Below are 19619 nucleotides of genomic sequence, written 5' to 3' on the forward strand. Positions count from 1 at the left end.
TACACGTGCTCTGAGTCACAGATGAATGCTAATGTCTGTCTCTCTCTGTTCTTTTTCCCAGCAGCTCATCTGAGTTACACTGATTATGTAACACACACACATTCACAGTGTATTAGAACTCATACTGTACACACACACGCACACACACACACACACACACACACACACACACACACACAGATGCATTACTCTGTGCGTGTGTGAGTGTGTGTGTGTGTGTGTGTGTGTGTGTGTTCAGTGTGCGTAAAGGAAAGTTTCTATTCCCAGATGAACACTGAGAAAACGGCAGATTATTTTTATCTTTCTTTGGTCTGAACATGAAGTGCAGCGGCAGGAGACTGTGACACACACGAGACGGCAGACCCACGACTTAGAAAGACGATTTAGTGCTAGAGAAACACACCAGAAACACTTGAGAAACACATGGACTTAGTGTTTGCTGGTAGACCAGGACGGATATTGAGTCTGATGCCAATGAAACATCCAACAGCAGCTGCACAATAAAATAAGACATTTACAGTCACAATGAGCTCAGAGCTTCTTCAGTGATTGAACATAACACCTTCTAGACTTATGTGATCTTATATTGTGATTCTGATGGGAAAATAGAGTCACAAACCACAGAATCATTTGACAATATCTGGTGTGCAGAAGCTGTTCATGTATATGAATGAAACCCACACAAACATTGTTTTCTGATGTTTACTCATGTTCTGCCCTCTGTGATGTGTGTTTGACTCCATGTGACATGACAGCAGAACAAAACGCTCGGAGCTTCAGAGCATCTGCAGCTTCAGGCCTCGTTCTGCTGATTAGTGTCTAATGAGACGTCCTTTCAAACAAAGCAGAGTCAGTTTCGTTGTGTTCACTGTCTGTGAGATGTGAGCAGATAATAGTTTTCTGGTGTGATGCCAATCATCATCCGTCTTCTCTCTCTCTCTCTCACACACTCACTCACACTGGCCTCTATTAAAAGGCTTTATTTGTTAAGCTGTCTGTGTTTTCCTCTGCCTGTAAATGATCAGTGATGTTACACAGGCGCTACAGAGATTGTGTGTAAACTCATGCTGTCAGCACATCAAAAATCACTTATTCATGCCAGCAGGTTTTCCTAATCTAACTTTTTTTTATTGCATGAGAAACAAAAATGGAAGAACATACAGACAGCAAATGCATGACAATCAGAGGTTAAAGTTCAAAATCCACTCTTCTCTAGAGTTAGTCTGGAGTGTTTTGCATTGGAAGTTCAGATCACCCCTGCTGGACGATGATGGAACTACACAAAACACCCATTCACACCTGATGATAGATAGATAGATAGATAGATAGATAGATAGATAGATAGATAGATAGATAGATAGATAGATAGATAGATAGATAGATAGACAGATAGACAGACAGATAGATAGATAGATAGATAGATAGATAGATAGATAGATAGATGATAGAATGAAAGCTAGACAGATAGATAGAGATAGATAGACAGACAGACAGATAGATAGATAGATAGATAGATAGATAGATAGATAGATAGATAGATAGATAGATAGATAGAATGAAAGATAGATAGATAGATAGAGATAGATAGACAGACAGATAGACACGCGTGTATGCAGTTCCAAATTCATCAATAGATGTAGGAATAACATTTATATTCCCTATTAACTTCATAACAATTATAAAATATACAGATTTATATGAAAAATACACTTTTAGCGTCTTTACAAGTTCACCAGGACCGAGAGCTGAACACATAAACATGTGGACGCCTGACGGGGCGGGGCTTCGCAGTTCGGAAGTTGTCTGTGATTGGTCAGTTGAGCGTCGTGTCGTCAGAGGCGGAAGTTCAGAGTTGAGCGTCGTGTCGTCAGAGGCGGAAGTTCAGAGGTGAAGGTAAGATAATGATGGATTCCAATGTAAACAGCGGGATGCCAACCGCCGTTAAACATTAAAAAGAAGTAGTAGTGTAAAGAGCGTCGCGCTCGATCTGAGGAGAAGTAGCTTCAGCTGTGGTGGTGTTACTCGACGGAAGGTGCTCGGATGTCGTCGTCGCTGATATTTACAGTCAGTCCTGCGAACACAAAGCGCTGAAGTGAGTAAATAACGACACACACTGTCAGCAGATTCACATCATGATGAACCCTGATCTCTGTGCTTTATTATCTGCTCTGATGATCGTGACAGAAGAACACTGCTGTATTACAGACGCATTCACACACGATTCATTCATTCATCAAGTGTGCAGCTCCATAATGCTCCATAACGCTCCATAATGCTTAATAACCCCCCATAACGCTCCATAATGCTTAATAACCCCCCATAACGCTCCATAATGCTTAATAACCCCCCATAATGCTCCATAACCCTCCAGAATGCTCCATAATGCTTCATAACCCTCCGTAATGTTTCATAACGCTGCATAACCCTCCATAACCCTCCATAATGCTCCATAACCCTCCATAATGCTCCATAACGCTTCATAACCCTCCGTAATGCTCCATAACCCTCCATAATGCTCCATAATGCTCCATAACGCTCCATAACCCTCCATAATGCTCCATAACGCTTCATAACCCTCCATAATGCTCCATAACGCTCCATAATGCTTCATAACCCTCCATAATGCTCCATAACCCTCCGTAATGCTCCGTAACGCTCCATAACCCTCCATAACGCTCCATAATGCTCCGTAACGCTCCATAACGCTCCATAATGCTCCGTAACGCTCCATAACCCTCCATAACGCTCCATAATGCTCCGTAACGCTCCATAACGCTCCATAACGCTTCATAACGCTTCATAACGCTTCATAATGCTCCATAACGCTCCATAATGCTTCATAACCCTCCATAATGCTCCATAACCCTCCATAATGCTCCGTAATGCTCCGTAACGCTCCATAACCCTCCATAATGCTCCGTAATGCCCCGTAATGCTCCATAACGCTTCATAACCCTCCATAATGCTCCATAACGCTCCATAATGCTTCATAACCCTCCATAATGCTCCATAACCCTCCATAATGCTCCATAACCCTCCATAATGCTCCGTAATGCTCCGTAATGCTCCGTAACGCTCCATAATGCTCCGTAATGCTCCGTAACCCTCCATAACCCTCCATAACCCTCCATAACGCTCCATAACGCTCCATAACGCTCCATAACCCTCCATAATGCTTCGTAATCCTCCATAATGCTCCGTAATGCTCCATAACGCTCCATAACCCTCCATAACGCTCCATAATGCTTCATAACCCTCCATAATGCTTCGTAATCCTCCATAATGCTCCGTAATGCTCCATAACGCTCCATAATGCTCCATAATGCTCCATAACGCTTCATAACCCTCCATAATGCTTCGTAATCCTCCATAACGCTCCATAACCCTCCATAACCCTCCATAACGCTCCATAACGCTCCATAACGCTCCATAACCCTCCATAATGCTTCGTAATCCTCCATAATGCTCCGTAATGCTCCATAACGCTCCATAACCCTCCATAACGCTCCATAATGCTTCATAACCCTCCATAATGCTTCGTAATCCTCCATAATGCTCCGTAATGCTCCATAACGCTCCATAACCCTCCATAACGCTCCATAATGCTTCATAACCCTCCATAATGCTTCGTAATCCTCCATAATGCTCCGTAATGCTCCATAACGCTCCATAATGCTCCATAACGCTCCATAACCCTCCATAATGCTTCGTAATCCTCCATAATGCTCTGTAATGCTCCATAACGCTCCATAATGCTCCGTAATCCTCCATAATGCTCCGTAATGCTCCATAATGCTCCATAACCCTCCATAATGCTCCATAACGCTCCATAACGCTTCCACGGGGAAGTCGTGGCCTAATGGTTAGAGAGTCGGATAAACGCTGCAGCATAAAATGGCTGCCCACTGCTCCGGGTGTATGTTCACAGTGTGTGTGTTCACTGCTGTATGTGTGTGTGTGTGTGTGTGTGTGTGTGTTCACTGCTGTGTGTGTGTGTGTGTTCACGGTGTGTGTGTGTGTGTGTGTGTGTGTTCACTGCTGTGTGTGTGTGTGTGTGTGTTCACTGCTGTGTGTGTGTGTGTGTGTGTGTGTGTGTGTGTGTTCACTGCTGTGTGTGTGTGTGTTCACTGCTGTGTGTGTGTGTGTGTGTGTTCACTGCTGTGTGTGTGCACGTTGGATGGGTTAAATGCAGAGCACGAATTCCGAGTATGGGTCACTATACTTGGCTGAATGTCACTTCACTAACGCTCCGTAATGCTTCATATCCCTCCATAACAAACCAAAACTGCACGTGTTCCTCTGAAGTCAGGCTGCTTTATTTCTCATTCAGACTGATAAACTGTGATTGCAGCTGTCATATTTCATCTGTCGCTGATGATGAAGAGATGCAGACGGTAGTTTCTGTACAGTATTACTCATTTGAACGCTGATCGAGGTTTATAGACACCCTTCCTGTGAAACACCTGTACTTGCAGATGACACTTTCCTAACACATTTTTAAAAAGTGCACTTTTTAATAATGTCACATTAAACCTTTTACTTAAAGCGCGTTTTAATAATCTTTTGTCATACTTTAAAGGAGTACACTTAATTTGATGTAGACTAGCATACTTAAGGCACATGAAAATATTTATAATGCTTATAATTAAGTAATACTTATAATTTTAACTGTAGTGTTATTCAATATTACACTTAAAGTTAATATTCTAAAGTTAAAATCATTAGAAATGTGTAAACATAAATATGACACACAGGATTAAATAGAAAGGACATTAACGTGTATTTTAGTTTATCATAAATGCTTGTCAGCACATTGACTCTCAGAAAAGAGGTACAAAAGCTGTCCCTGGGATAGTGTTCAGCAGTATTTTAACCATATTTCAAAGACAACAGAAATAATTATTAAATTACATATAAAGATGTACTGAAGGCCTACTTAAGTGGGTCTAAAAAACACTCTTAAGTCTTAACTAATTGCGTTGAATATTAATTTAAACTATAACACATTTTCATTCAAGTGTCGGAAAACATTACATTCAGTTCACACTAATGCATATTTGTTTAAAGGGTAAAGTTCTCATTTCTTTTTCACGAGGGAGCTGCACGCAGTGTGTTGTGATTGATTGACAGATGTCAGTCAGACGTGAGGCTCCGCCCCCTGTCAACCGTTCCTGCTCTGACTCTGGCTTCGTTGGGTTTGTTTATCTGTTGCTGGTGTTATACAGTATAACTCAAGCCTGTAAACTAGATTCTGCCTGTCGTTTGGCCTTTTGAAATGATTTCCATCTCATATGGGATATTTAGGGTTTGATATCTGAAGAATCACGATTGAACGGGTAGATACAAAGACGCATGTTGCCTTCTAATAGTTCCGAGTCTCTTCAGGTATAAATGTGTTAAGCTCCTTCAGCTAATGCACACACCTCTCAGTGCTTTATATAGTACACTCTTAAAAATAAAGACTTCACAGCGATGCCATAGAAGAACCATTCAGTCAAAGGTTCTTTAAAGAACCATCTCTTTCTTACCAATTTATAATCTGAAGAACCTTCTTACGCCACAAAGAAGCTTTTGGGAAACAGAGGTTCTTTATGGAAGCATTTAGACAAAAAGGTTCTTCTATGGCATTTATTTTTAAGAGTGTACAGACTGATTCAAAGCAGCTTCACCGTAATAAACTGTCAGGAATCAGTCATTATAATTACCTCTATCCAATTACTGTTCACCTTTATGATCAGTTAGTTCTGTAAATCAGCTCTCCAGCAGATTGTGTGGAGTCACTGAGTTCAGTGTTTAGTGCAGTACATGACGGGAACGCACAACGGTTAATGTTCTGAACGGGTGAAGTTATAGCGGTTAACACAAAGGCTGGTCACACAGATAGTGAGGAGATGATAATACCTTCATTGGTCCAATCATTAATCACAGAGACCGCATGAGAAACTAATTAACTGCTGTTTCACGATGCTGTGGAAAAAGAGATGAGAGCGAGTTCATGTGAAACGTGTTCGGAGGCACACGGACCGGGTCAAAGTCTTGTTCCCATCGTCCTTTCTCCTCTCGTTCGGCCCTCACATTAATATTTGTCTGGATCAAAAGCTTGTGAAAGCACAGGAGAAATGTTTTTAGAGCCATCAGAATCATTTGTATTAAATATGTGAATGATTTGGCATAATAAGAGTTTCATGTTAATGCACATTTCTTTATTTTCTCAGGAAATGTGACTGAAAGCTTGTATTGCTTTGGTTTCTTTCACAGTCCTGAAGTGAAGGAAACTGGACTGTCCTGCTGTCAATGAAAGTGTTTGAAAGGCTGAAAGTAAATGTAGGAGTAATGTAAAAGTAAATGTCATCTGAGGTTAAAGCCGATCCTGTGAGATTAGCCATTTTCAGTAAGAACACATTAATAAAGTAGAAACCGTTCTGCCCGCTAGTTAAGGGACTTAGTTAAAACATAAGCGCTTAGACTGTTACGGCTTCAAAGTCTGCATTAAAACCAAAATTAACCATATTTACTTTGTTAGTGCACATTACTAGTCTTCTGGTGAGCAGTTAATGTTTTGTTTTGGTAATCTTCATTCAAAATCAGAACATTTACTTCCCCTCAAATGACTATAAGTTTAATGGTTTTGGCAGAACCTAGTCCTTAACTAACTAGTCCCGTCAACAATCAGCTGGAAATCAAGCCTCATCTTCTGTTTGTTCTTATTCAGAATGTAAACAATACGTATGTGGACTGTTTTCCACTCAGAAATCCTGAACACTCGAGTCAAATGTATTTATATAGCACTTTCCTCATTACATATGATTCAAAAACAGCTTTACATGATATTAATGTTTATAATATCTTAATATATTCATTCTTTATCATGATCTTTAAGGATAGTGTGAGTGAGAGTGTGTGCGTCTGCGAGAGTGTGTGCGTCTGTGAGAGTGTGCGTGCGTCTGTGAGAGTGTGCGTGCGTCTGTGAGAGAGTGCGTGCGTCTGTGAGAGAGTGCGTGCGTCTGTGAGAGAGTGCGTGCGCCTGTGAGAGAGTGCGTGCGTCTGTGAGAGTGCGTGCGTCTGTGAGAGTGTGCGTGCGTCTGTGAGAGAGTGCGTGCGTCTGTGAGAGAGTGCGTGCGTCTGTGAGAGAGTGCGTGCGTCTGTGAGAGAGTGCGTGCGTCTGTGAGAGAGTGCGTGCGTCTGTGAGAGAGTGCGCGCGTCTGTGAGAGAGTGCGCGCGTCTGTGAGAGAGTGCGCGCGTCTGTGAGAGAGTGCGCGCGTCTGTGAGAGAGTGCGTGCGTCTGTGAGAGAGTGCGTGCGTCTGTGAGAGAGTGCGTGCGTCTGTGAGAGAGTGCGTGCGTCTGTGAGAGAGTGCGTGCGTCTGTGAGAGAGTGCGTGCGCCTGTGAGAGAGTGCGTGCGTCTGTGAGAGTGCGTGCGTCTGTGAGAGAGTGCGTGCGTCTGTGAGAGAGTGCGTGCGTCTGTGAGAGAGTGCGTGCGTCTGTGAGAGAGTGCGTGCGCCTGTGAGAGAGTGCGTGCGTCTGTGAGAGAGTGCGTGCGCCTGTGAGAGAGTGCGTGCGCCTGCGAGAGTGTGTGCGTCTGCGAGAGTGTGTGCGTCTGCGAGAGTGTGTGCGTCTGCGAGAGTGTGTGCGTCTGCGAGAGTGTGTGCGTCTGCGAGAGTGTGTGCGTCTGCGAGAGTGTGTGCGTCTGCGAGAGTGTGTGCGTCTGCGAGAGTGCGTGCGTCTGCGAGAGTGCGTGCGTCTGCGAGAGAGCGTGCGTCTGCGAGAGTGCGTGCGTCTGCGAGAGTGCGTGCGTCTGCGAGAGTGCGTGCGTCTGCGAGAGTGCGTGCGTCTGCGAGAGTGCGTGCGTCTGCGAGAGTGCGTGCGTCTGCGAGAGTGCGTGCGTCTGCGAGAGTGCGTGCGTCTGCGAGAGTGCGTGCGTCTGCGAGAGAGTGTGTGCGCCTGTGAGAGAGTGTGTGCGTGTGCATCTGTGAGAGAGTGTGTGCGCCTGCGAGAGAGTGTGTGCGTCTGTGAGAGAGTGCGTCTGTGAGAGAGTGTGTGCGTCTGCGAGAGTGTGTGCGTCTGCGAGAGTGTGTGCGTCTGCGAGAGTGTGTGCGTCTGCGAGAGAGTGTGTGCGTCTGCGAGAGAGTGCGCCTGTGAGAGAGTGTGTGCGTGTGCATCTGTGAGAGAGTGCGTGCGCCTGTGAGAGAGAGAGTGCGTGCGTCTGTGAGAGAGTGCGCGCGTCTGTGAGAGAGAGAGTGCGCGCGTCTGTGAGAGAGTGCGTGCGTCTGTGAGAGAGTGCACGCGTCTGTGAGAGAGTGCGCGCGCCTGTGAGAGAGTGCGCGCGCCTGTGAGAGAGTGCGCGCGCCTGTGAGAGAGTGCGCGCGTCTGTGAGTGCGCGCGCGCGTGTGAGTATGCGCGTGAGAGAGTGAGAGAGTGTGTGTCTGTGAGAGAGTGTGCGTCTGTGAGAGAGTGTGCGTCTGTGAGAGTGTGTGTGTGTTTGAGATTGCTCTGATGACGTGTGTGTGTGTGTGTGTGTGTGTGTGTGTGTGTGTGTGTGTGTGTGGTTGCTCTGATGGACGAGTGTGTTCTGTGTGTTTCAGGGCGGGGAGATGCTGTCTGTCAGAGGCCTGTGTTTCCTCCTCACTCTGTTTCTGGGCAGTTTCTTCGGCAGCGTGTTCATGCTGGGTCCGGTTCTGCCGCTCATGCTGCTCTCGCCGGCCTGGTACCGCTGGCTCACTGACCGCATCGTGGCCACCTGGTTCACCCTACCGGTGGTATGCCGCTCGGCATCATGGGATACGGCTTGAGCTTCACTATTAACCATCCAGAGCAGGATTCACAAACGCTTCTCAGCCAGAATCTCTGAAACTGAAACTAAAAACATTAATAACTTTAGTTACTTAGAAGTTTAAATAAAATAAACCTGAATTGAAATAAATAATAATAATACAATTAATTAATAAAATTAATAAATCAAATTTAATAAATAAATTCTGCTAGTCGCCAAGGTAATATTTCACATTTTTATTTAGTGAAATTAAAATAGAATAAAAATTAATACACATTTTTCAAAAGAAATGAAAATGACAAACATGCAAAAAGATTACTAAACTTTTAAAAACTAATTCAAAATATTAATGAAAATGAGTATTTCTAGTCTGACTAGTATTTATAAAGTAACAGTGATCTGAAGCATATTTTTATGGACTGTAATGGTTGAAAGGAGTCTTTGTTTTTGGTGATTCTTATGAATAGATGTTTAATGAAGTGAGTACAGGTTTAGTTTTATTTAATCAAAGTTAAACTTAAGAATCATTTGTTTTTATTTGTTTATGTATACACTGCCGTTCAAAAGTTTGGGACCAGTAAGATTTTTAATGTTTTTTTAAATAAATTTTCTTCTGCTCATCAAGGCTGAATTTATTTGATCAAAAATATGGAACAAAACTGTAATTTTGTGAAATATTATTGCAATTTAAAGTGACATTTGTCTTTTTTAATATACTTTAAAGTGTAATTTATTTCTGTGATCTGCAGCTGTATTTTCAGCATCATTACTCCAGTCTTCAGTGTCACATGATCTTCAGAAATCATAATAATATACTGATTTATTATCAATGTGGAAACAGTTTTATGCTGCTTCATATTTTTTTGGGACCTGTGATACTTTTTTCAGGATTCTTTGATGAATAAAAAGTTAAAAACAACAGTGTTTATTCAAAATACAAATTTTGTGTTACAATATACACTACTGTTCAAAAATTATGGGTAAATTTTTTCTTTCTTTTTTTAAAGAAGTTAATACTTTTATTCAGCAAGGATGTGTTAAATGGATAAAAAAAGTCATAGTAAAGACTTCTATTGTTAGAAAAGATTTCTATTTTGAATAAATCCTGTTCTTTTTTTTTTTTGCAACTTTTTATTCATCAAAGAATCAAAGAAAACAGTATCACATGTTCCAAAAACACTGATAATAAATCAGTATATTATTATGATTTCTGAAGATCATGTGACACTGAAGACTGGAGTAATGATGCTGAAAATACAGCTGCAGATCACAGAAATAAATTACAGTTTAACATATATTAAAATAGGAAACCAATATTAGAAATTGCAATAAGATTTCACAATATTACTGTTTTTTCCTGTATTTTTGATCAAATGGATCCAGCCTTGACGAGCAGAAGAGACTCAAACTTTTGAATAGCAGTGTAGTTTAGTCATTTATATGTTTACTTCTCACCATGAATATAGCTGTGGTAGCTGGCTAAATTATAAAGTCCACCTGAGATTAATATTTAAATTATTTAACAACACATTCACCTGTTACTCATTAATGATCACATAATATGCAACTAAACAAATAGAATATTTCATCTTTTTATTAAAGGGTTAGTTCAGCCAAAAATGAAAATTCTGTCATTAATTACTCTCCCTCGTGTCGTTCCAATGGTCTATGGAGGGTCAGAGAGCTCTCGGATTTCATCACAAATATCTTATTTTGTGTTCTGAAGCTGATCGAAGGTCTTATGGGTTTGGAACGACACGAAGGAGAGTAATTAATGACAGAATTTAAATTTTTGGCTGAACTAACCCTTTAAGTGTTGTTAGTAATGCATGTGTCATTTGTGCGTTGTTAGCGTTGGATCAGCGTGTGTGTGTGTGTGTGTGTGCAGGCGCTGCTGGAGCTGGTGTTCGGGGTGAAGGTGGTGATCACGGGTGACGGCTTTGTTCCGGGCGAGCGCAGCGTCATCATCATGAACCACCGCACGCGTCTGGACTGGATGTTCCTGTGGTGCTGTCTGCTGCGCTGCAGCTACCTGCGTCTGGAGAAAGTCTGTCTCAAAGCAGCACTCAAGGCTGTGCCCGGCTTCGGTGAGTCCATACACTAATTAACAATCGAACAGATCCGGGGGTGAGCATGACGGGTGTGTCTGGTTCTGTGCGCAGGCTGGGCCATGCAGGTGGCCTCCTTCATCTTCATCCGGCGGCACTGGGAGGAAGACCGTGCTCACATGGCCAACATGCTGCAGTACTTCTGTCAAATCAAGGAGCCACTGCAGCTGCTGCTGTTCCCTGAGGGCACCGACCTCACCGGTGAGACACACCCAACACCCAAACACACCCAGCACCACTGACCACACGCAGCACCACTGACCTCTACCAGCACCACTGACCACACGCAGCACCACTGACCACACGCAGCACCACTGACCACACGCAGCACCACTGACCTCTACCAGCACCACTGACCTCTACCAGCACCACTGACCACACGCAGAACCACTGACCACACGCTGCACCACTGACCACACGCTGCACCACTGACCACACGCTGCACCACTGACCACACGCAGCACCACTGACCACACGCAGAACCACTGACCACACGCAGCACCACTGACCACACGCTGCACCACTGACCACACGCTGCACCACTGACCACACGCTGCACCACTGACCACACGCTGCACCACTGACCACACGCAGCACCACTGACCACACGCAGCACCACTGACCACACGCAGCACCACTGACCACACGCAGCACCACTGACCACACGCAGCACCACTGACCACACGCTGCACCACTGACCTCTACCAGCACCACTGACCTCTACCAGCACCACTGACCACACGCAGCACCACTGACCACACGCAGCACCACTGACCACACGCAGCACCACTGACCACACGCAGCACCACTGACCTCTACCAGCACCACTGACCTCTACCAGCACCACTGACCACACGCAGCACCACTGACCACACGCAGCACCACTGACCACACGCAGCACCACTGACCACACGCTGCACCACTGACCACACGCTGCACCACTGACCACACGCTGCACCACTGACCACACGCAGAACCACTGACCACACGCAGCACCACTGACCACACGCAGCACCACTGACCACACGCTGCACCACTGACCTCTACCAGCACCACTGACCTCTACCAGCACCACTGACCACACGCAGCACCACTGACCACACGCAGCACCACTGACCATACGCAGCACCACTGACCACACGCAGCACCACTGACCTCTACCAGCACCACTGACCACACGCAGCACCACTGACCACACGCAGCACCACTGACCACACGCAGCACCACTGACCACACGCAGCACCACTGACCTCTACCAGCACCACTGACCACACGCTGCACCACTGACCACACGCTGCACCACTGACCACACGCTGCACCACTGACCACACGCTGCACCACTGACCACACGCAGCACCACTGACCACACGCAGAACCACTGACCACACGCAGCACCACTGACCACACGCTGCACCACTGACCTCTACCAGCACCACTGACCTCTACCAGCACCACTGACCACACGCTGCACCACTGACCACACGCTGCACCACTGACCACACGCAGCACCACTGACCTCTACCAGCACCACCATAAATGCTGCCCACTGCTCCGGGTGTGTGTTCACGGTGTGTGTGTGTGTTCACTGCTGTGTGTGTGTGTGTGTGTTCACTGCTGTGTGTGTGTGTGTGTGTGTTCGCTGCTGTGTGTGCGCGCTTGTTGGATGGGTTAAATGCAGAGCACGAATTCCGAGTATGGGTCACCATACTTGGCAGTATGTAACTTCACTTCACACGCATCATAACACCAGCTGAGCCCATAAACCAAAACTCTTCATTCATCTTCAGAACACAAGTGAAGATATCTGTGACCCTGGATCACAAAACCAGTCATAAGGGTCAATTTTTTTAAAATTGAGATTTATACATCATCTGAAAGCTGAATAAATAATCTTTCCATTGATGTATGATTTGTTATGATAGGACAATATTTGTCTGAGATACAACTATTAGAAAATCTGGAATCTGAGGGAGCAAAAAAATCTAAATATTGAGAAAATCTCCTTTAAAGTTGTTCAAATGAAGTTCTTAGCAATGCATATTACTTTATATAATATCCTAATGATTTTTGGCATAAAAGAGAAATGTATAATTTTGACTCATACAATGTATCACTGTGGTGGGGGGGAGGGGGTCGTTTGAGTTTTAACGTTTTCCCTCACTTTTCTCCGCTTTTAAATAGCTTGTAAAAGCACTGTGTACATTTTACGTTCACTTTTAAATCTGCAGCAATTCAAGCAACAACAAAATACAACATATAACTTTTATTAACAAAAATAATAAAAATACACCATGCTATATGCCTAATATAAAATAACAAATAACTTACAAATTTCATATAGGTATACAAAACTGAAAATCAGTAAATAATTATAAAACCTGGAACGTTTATTAGCAAAACGCTGAAGAAAGTTTGAAGGCACGGACTGCATACACCTTGATGTAAAATATTGGGGAAAAAATCACAAAGTTTAAATAAAATAAAAACCAGCAAATTCTGTGCAACGAAATAAAGGAGAAACGAATGTTAAAAAAACCTTCCAATATCACCTTAGATAAATGGCAGGCAACAGGCTTTTCAAAATCCCAAAATAATTTTTAAAACAGGCGCATTTACATTTGGTTTTGAAACTCCTCTGCCATGGTCTTGTCTGTCTCACCTCACTCTTGTCTGTCTCACCTCACTCTTGTCTGTCTCACCTCACTCTTGTCTGTCTCACCTCACTCTTGTCTGTCTCACCTCACTCTTGTCTGTCTCACCTCGGTCTTGTCTGTCTCACCTCACTCTTGTCTGTCTCACCTCGGTCTTGTCTGTCTCACCTCACTCTTGTCTGTCTCACCTCGGTCTTGTCTGTCTCACCTCACTCTTGTCTGTCTCACCTCGGTCTTGTCTGTCTCACTTCGGTCTTGTCTGTCTCACCTCACTCTTGTCTGTCTCACCTCGGTCTTGTCTGTCTCACCTCGGTCTTGTCTGTCTCACCTCACTCTTGTCTGTCTCACCTCACTCTTGTCTGTCTCACCTCGGTCTTGTCAGTCTCACCTCGGTCCTGTCAGTCTCACCTCGGTCTTGTCTGTCTCACCTCGGTCTTGTCTGTCTCACCTCGGCCTTGTCTGTCTCACCTCGGCCTTGTCTGTCTCACCTCACTCTTGTCTGTCTCACCTCGGTCCTGTCAGTCTCACCTCGGTCTTGTCTGTCTCACCTCGGCCTTGTCTGTCTCACCTCGGTCTTGTCTGTCTCACCTCACTCTTGTCAGTCTCACCTCGGTCCTGTCAGTCTCACCTCGGTCTTGTCAGTCTCACCTCGGTCTTGTCTGTCTCACCTCGGTCTTGTCTGTCTCACCTCACTCTTGTCTGTCTCACCTCGGTCTTGTCTGTCTCACTTCGGTCTTGTCTGTCTCACCTCACTCTTGTCTGTCTCACCTCGGTCTTGTCTGTCTCACCTCGGTCTTGTCTGTCTCACCTCACTCTTGTCTGTCTCACCTCACTCTTGTCTGTCTCACCTCGGTCTTGTCAGTCTCACCTCGGTCCTGTCAGTCTCACCTCGGTCTTGTCTGTCTCACCTCGGTCTTGTCTGTCTCACCTCGGCCTTGTCTGTCTCACCTCGGCCTTGTCTGTCTCACCTCACTCTTGTCTGTCTCACCTCGGTCCTGTCAGTCTCACCTCGGTCTTGTCTGTCTCACCTCGGCCTTGTCTGTCTCACCTCGGTCCTGTCAGTCTCACCTCGGTCTTGTCAGTCTCACCTCGGTCTTGTCTGTCTCACCTCGGTCTTGTCAGTCTCACCTCGGTCCTGTCAGTCTCACCTCACTCTTGTCTGTCTCACCTCGGTCTTGTCTGTCTCACCTCACTCTTGTCTATCTCACCTCGGTCTTGTCTGTCTCACCTCGGTCTTGTCTGTCTCACCTCTGCCTTGTCTGTCTCACCTCACTCTTGTCTGTCTCACCTCGGTCTTGTCAGTCTCACCTCGGTCCTGTCAGTCTCACCTCGGTCTTGTCTGTCTCACCTCGGTCTTGTCTGTCTCACCTCGGCCTTGTCTGTCTCACCTCGGCCTTGTCTGTCTCACCTCACTCTTGTCTGTCTCACCTCGGTCCTGTCAGTCTCACCTCGGTCTTGTCTGTCTCACCTCACTCTTGTCAGTCTCACCTCGGTCCTGTCAGTCTCACCTCGGTCTTGTCAGTCTCACCTCGGTCTTGTCTGTCTCACCTCGGTCCTGTCAGTCTCACCTCGGTCTTGTCAGTCTCACCTCGGTCTTGTCAGTCTCACCTCGGTCTTGTCAGTCTCACCTCGGTCTTGTCTGTCTCACCTCGGTCTTGTCAGTCTCACCTCGGTCCTGTCAGTCTCACCTCACTCTTGTCTGTCTCACCTCGGTCTTGTCTGTCTCACCTCACTCTTGTCTGTCTCACCTCGGTCTTGTCTGTCTCACCTCGGTCTTGTCTGTCTCACCTCTGCCTTGTCTGTCTCACCTCACTCTTGTCTGTCTCACCTGGACTCACTCTCCTCACATGATAAATGAAATCTGATCTGATGCGCGAATGCCGTTCCTTCAGTGTGCCGCATTGAGCTGCCGCGATCAGTTTTAATTATAGTGTCTGTTCTGTAACTGAACTAAATGATTTTTATTACTATTAAAAAAAATCTAAATGACGGTGAGGGACAGGTGATGTAACCGGTGTTGCGGCTTACACCTCCAACACCGTCTATCACAGCAAGCCTAACATGGAGGTAAATTATTTCTTGTGAATTTGCAAGATTTCTGATTCATTAGTTACTTTAAGTAAATAAATTATGGAAGTCCGTTTCCGCCAACAAATACAAGATCAAAAAGGTAATTGCGGCTTTTTATCTCCAAATTCAGACTTTTTTTTTCTCCGAATTGCGAGTTATATAGTCCAGTTCTGAGTAGAAAAAAAGACTATGTTCTCAGAATTGCAAGTTTATATCTCACTATTCTGAGAAAAAAGTCAGAGAATTGTGAGATAAAGTCGGAATCATTGTATGTGGGTGGGACAGGACCCCCCCATGTTTGAAGACCAGTGCTATTGGACCCACTCACGTTTACCGTCTCTGATTCAGCGAATATATCTGTGCACCTTTCAGAGTGCCGTCAGTCAAATCTATTCCACATGACGAATGCCCTAATAAATTAAACTCATTTAGCTACAGCCTTGAATTCCACGCTGCCGCTTCCTCAAATCTATTCCACGCAGCTCATTCAGAGTCCATATAAATGAATCTCCATTCTGTGCTTTCACCACTCGTGCCTGCTGCACTCAGCATCTCACTGCTGCTCAGATACACCTAACCCTATCCAATGCTTTGTCAACTTTACTTTGCTTTATTTGATTTTTATTGAAAACAAATGCCTTTCCGATGTGAAAAAAGAGAAGAACGATTTCAGCCAAAGGGTGGATGTGAACTCGGGTCAAAAACACTCTGCTTCGCGGTTAACCACTAACACTACTGGAAATGTTATGTAGCAGCCATCTTTTGTAATGTAGTGATGTTAGTGGGCAGAGGTCATGTAAATAACCCCTGCCAACCTGGCGGCCTACTTGCACTTTGTGTAAATAGATACTCCGTTAATCAAAAGGCACCAGACTACAGAAAATGTCATATACTCCAGTATTTTTCTTCTGGGGGACGACCCACCCACATTTATTCTGCTTCCGACGCTCATGAATGTATTCATGTGTAAGAGTCAAAATCTGCTAAGAGGTAATTAATTTAACAAATCATGTAAAGAAATGATAATCTTTTATTGGAAAAGATAAACTTAAGATCATCTAAGTGTACTCAACTGTGGTATTTTGGGACACCATGAATATGAACTAAAATCTGTGTGTGAAATCTGCATCTGATTTCTGTTTTCCTCGATGTCTCTGTGCAGAAAACACTCGTGCCAGGAGCGACGAGTTTGCTGAGAAAAACGGTTTTCCCAAGTATGAGTTCGTTCTTCATCCTCGCACCACCGGCTTCACCTTCATCGTTGACACGCTGCGGAAAGGTCAGAGGTCATCAGTGCTCATGTGTTCTGCATCAGTAGTTCAGAGGATCGAATTAGAGAGCGATGAATCCAGCGTAGATGTTTGTCAGAGCTCACAAACGAGCTCAACCCCTAAACCAGTTAAAGTGTGTAGAATGTCAGGCTCATAGAGTAGAGTATAACGCTTGCAACACCTGGGTCACGGGTTCGATTCCCAGGGAATGCATGAACTGATAAAGTCTAAGCCTGGAATGCAATACACACGATCAGTCAAAAGTTTTGGAACAGTAAGATTTTTCATACTTTTAAAGAAGTCTCTTCTGCTCACCAAGCCTGCACTTATTTGATCCAAAATACAGCAAAAACAGTAACATTTTGAAATATTTTTACTATTTCAAATAACTGTGTTTTCTATGTGAATATGTGTTAAAGTGTAATGTATTTCTGTGATCTGCAGCTGTATTTTCAGCATCATTACTCCAGTCTTCAGTGTCACATGATCTTCAGAAATCATTATAATATACTGATTTGTTGCTCAAAAAAAAAAAAAAAATATTATTATTGTTATCAATATTTAAAACAGTTGAGTACATTTTTCAGGATCCTCTGATGAATAGAAAGATCCAAAGATCAGCATTGATCCGAAATAAAAAGCTTTTGTAACATTATACACTACACCATTCAAAGGCTTGGAGTCAATAAAATTATTTTGGGAAAGAAATGATAGAAATTAAAACTTTTATTTAGCAAGGATGCTTTAAATTGATCAAAAGTGATGATAAAGACATTTATAATGTTAAAAAAAAGATTTCTATTTCTGATAAATGCTGTTCTTCTGAACTTTCTATTCATCAAAGAAACCTGAAAAAATTCTACTCAGCTGTTTTCGACATCATAATAATAATAATCAGAAATGTTTTTGAGCAGAAAATCAGCATATTAGAATTATTTCTGAAGGATCATGTGACTGGGGTAATGATGCTAAAAATTCAGCTTTGAAATAACATTAATTACATTTTAAAATCTATTCAAATCAAAAGCAGTTATTATAAGTAGTAAAAATATTAAATTTTTTTACTGTTTTTGCTGCACTTTGGATCAAATAAAAGCAGACTTGATGAGCAGAAGACAATTCTTTGAAAACATTAAAAGTCTTCCAGTTGAAATCTTTAGGCTGGTAGAGTCGTGATCATCTGTCAGATGCGTGAGATCAGTGAGTAAGTAAAGTAAGTACATTTGATTTATATAGCACATTTAAACATAGCAAAGCTATCCAAAGTGCTTAACAATGTAACAGAAATTAAAATAAGTAAAGAAGCAAACAAGACAACCAATAAAACATCAATAAAATTGAAATGAAAATGCTCAGGAAAAAAGATATGTTTTCAATCTTGATTTAAAACTGGTAACGGAAGGTGCAAGCATTCTAGAGGCAACTGGTTCCATAGACGAGGGGCATTGACTGAAAAGGCTCTGTCACCCTTGGTTTTCAAACGGGAGCGAGGGACAGACAAAACAGTGGATCTTAAATGTCTGGTAGTTGATCAGTGAGTGTTTTGTGGCCTGTGGCTAGTGATTGTTATTTCTGTGCGCAGGTGATAACCTGGACGCGGTGCATGATATCACGGTGGCGTATCCGCAGAACATCCCTCAGACGGAGCGGCACCTGGTTCTGGGTCTGTTTCCGCGTGAGATCCACTTCCATGTGCGGCGGTACTCCGCGGCGTGTCTGCCCTCGAGCACGGAGCTGCTGCAGCGCTGGTGTCAGGAGCGCTGGCGGGAGAAAGAGCAGCGTCTGAAGGACTTCTACCGCTCCGAGCCACGCCGCTTCCAGGAGCCCGAGGCCCGCGTGCCGCCCTGCAAGAGTGAGAGGAGAGTGGCTCTGATCAAAGCTGCCTCGCTGCTGTACTGGAGCGGCTTCATCACGCTCTCCTGCGCCGGCCTGTGGCTCTCCACCCCTCTCCGGCTCTACTTCCTGCTGATGGTCGTCTTCTTCCTGGGTCAGCTGCGGGTCACGGGCGGCGTGGAGCTGATGGAGCTGGCCTGTCACCGGCGCTGGAGCAGAGCCCAGGGGAAGCAGGACTGAGAGATGATGAAAATATAAACATTAGAAACACACAGCAGTCATCACTGTGCCAACGTGAATGTTGTCCTTTAACTCTTTCAGGTCTTTGTGTTTCTCGTTTGTTTCGTTTTGTTTTAGTAGCTCGGGTTATTCAGTTACAGCCTTATTTTAAAGAATTATAAGATTTTATTTGGTGTTCAGTGCTGGCCAGAATGATCAAACACTAGTATCTCCAGCAGCTAAAAGGGGTTTGAAGTCAGTTATTTCTATCTTCTGCTGTAGTGTGTCAGAAGGAAATATCAGTGTTTGCCATTAATTGTAATAATCCAGTGATTTTAGAGATCTGATCTGATCATCATCAGTCTGTCTGGAATGACATGAAGAAACAGAACAAACTGAGACTAAATCCAGAAGAACTGAGTCTCCGAGACGCTTCAAGAAACCTCCTGCAAAGCTACAGAACTGTTAAAAGATTTAGGCACTCGTGTAAAAATGCTGTAAAATGAGGAAGCTGTCAAAAATAATGTCATAAATAGATTTTCTTGATCAATTAACTTCTATTAACTAAACTAAATCAACATTTGTTGTGAGCATGCTTTGTGTTTAAAGCAGCTTTTGTCCTCGGTGCTCTTGAGCAGAGTTTCTCAGGAGCTTTGCAGGAGGTTTCTTGAAGCAGACTCAGTTCTTCTGGATTTAGT

General features: G+C 44.1%; 1 protein-coding gene across 4 annotated transcripts in view; it reads left to right on the forward strand.

The window, feature by feature from the left end:
• The first annotated feature begins 1834 nt into the window (after positions 1 to 1834).
• Positions 1835 to 19619, forward strand: part of LOC306884311 (lysocardiolipin acyltransferase 1-like) — an 18541-nt gene continuing 756 nt past the window's right edge. The window contains exons 1-7 of one of the 4 annotated variants that reach the window (XR_013785427.1): positions 1835 to 2092; positions 8582 to 8755; positions 10658 to 10856; positions 10932 to 11078; positions 16761 to 16877; positions 18452 to 19282; positions 19604 to 19619. The exon at positions 19604 to 19619 is cut by the window's right edge and continues 748 nt beyond it. Coding sequence is in view for 1 of the 4 variants with exons in the window: in XM_079440059.1 (XP_079296185.1) it covers positions 8591 to 8755; positions 10658 to 10856; positions 10932 to 11078; positions 16761 to 16877; positions 18452 to 18942 (1119 nt within the window). In the remaining 3 variants the exon portion in view is untranslated. Of the gene's footprint in view, positions 2093 to 8581; positions 8756 to 10657; positions 10857 to 10931; positions 11079 to 16760; positions 16878 to 18451 lie in introns of all 4 variants that reach the window. The other 3 variants (XR_013785429.1, XM_079440059.1, XR_013785428.1) reach the window with 3 other exon arrangements.

This window comes from Barbus barbus (genome assembly GCF_936440315.1).
Source record: "Barbus barbus genome assembly, chromosome: 18".
Lineage (NCBI taxonomy): Eukaryota > Metazoa > Chordata > Actinopteri > Cypriniformes > Cyprinidae > Barbus > Barbus barbus.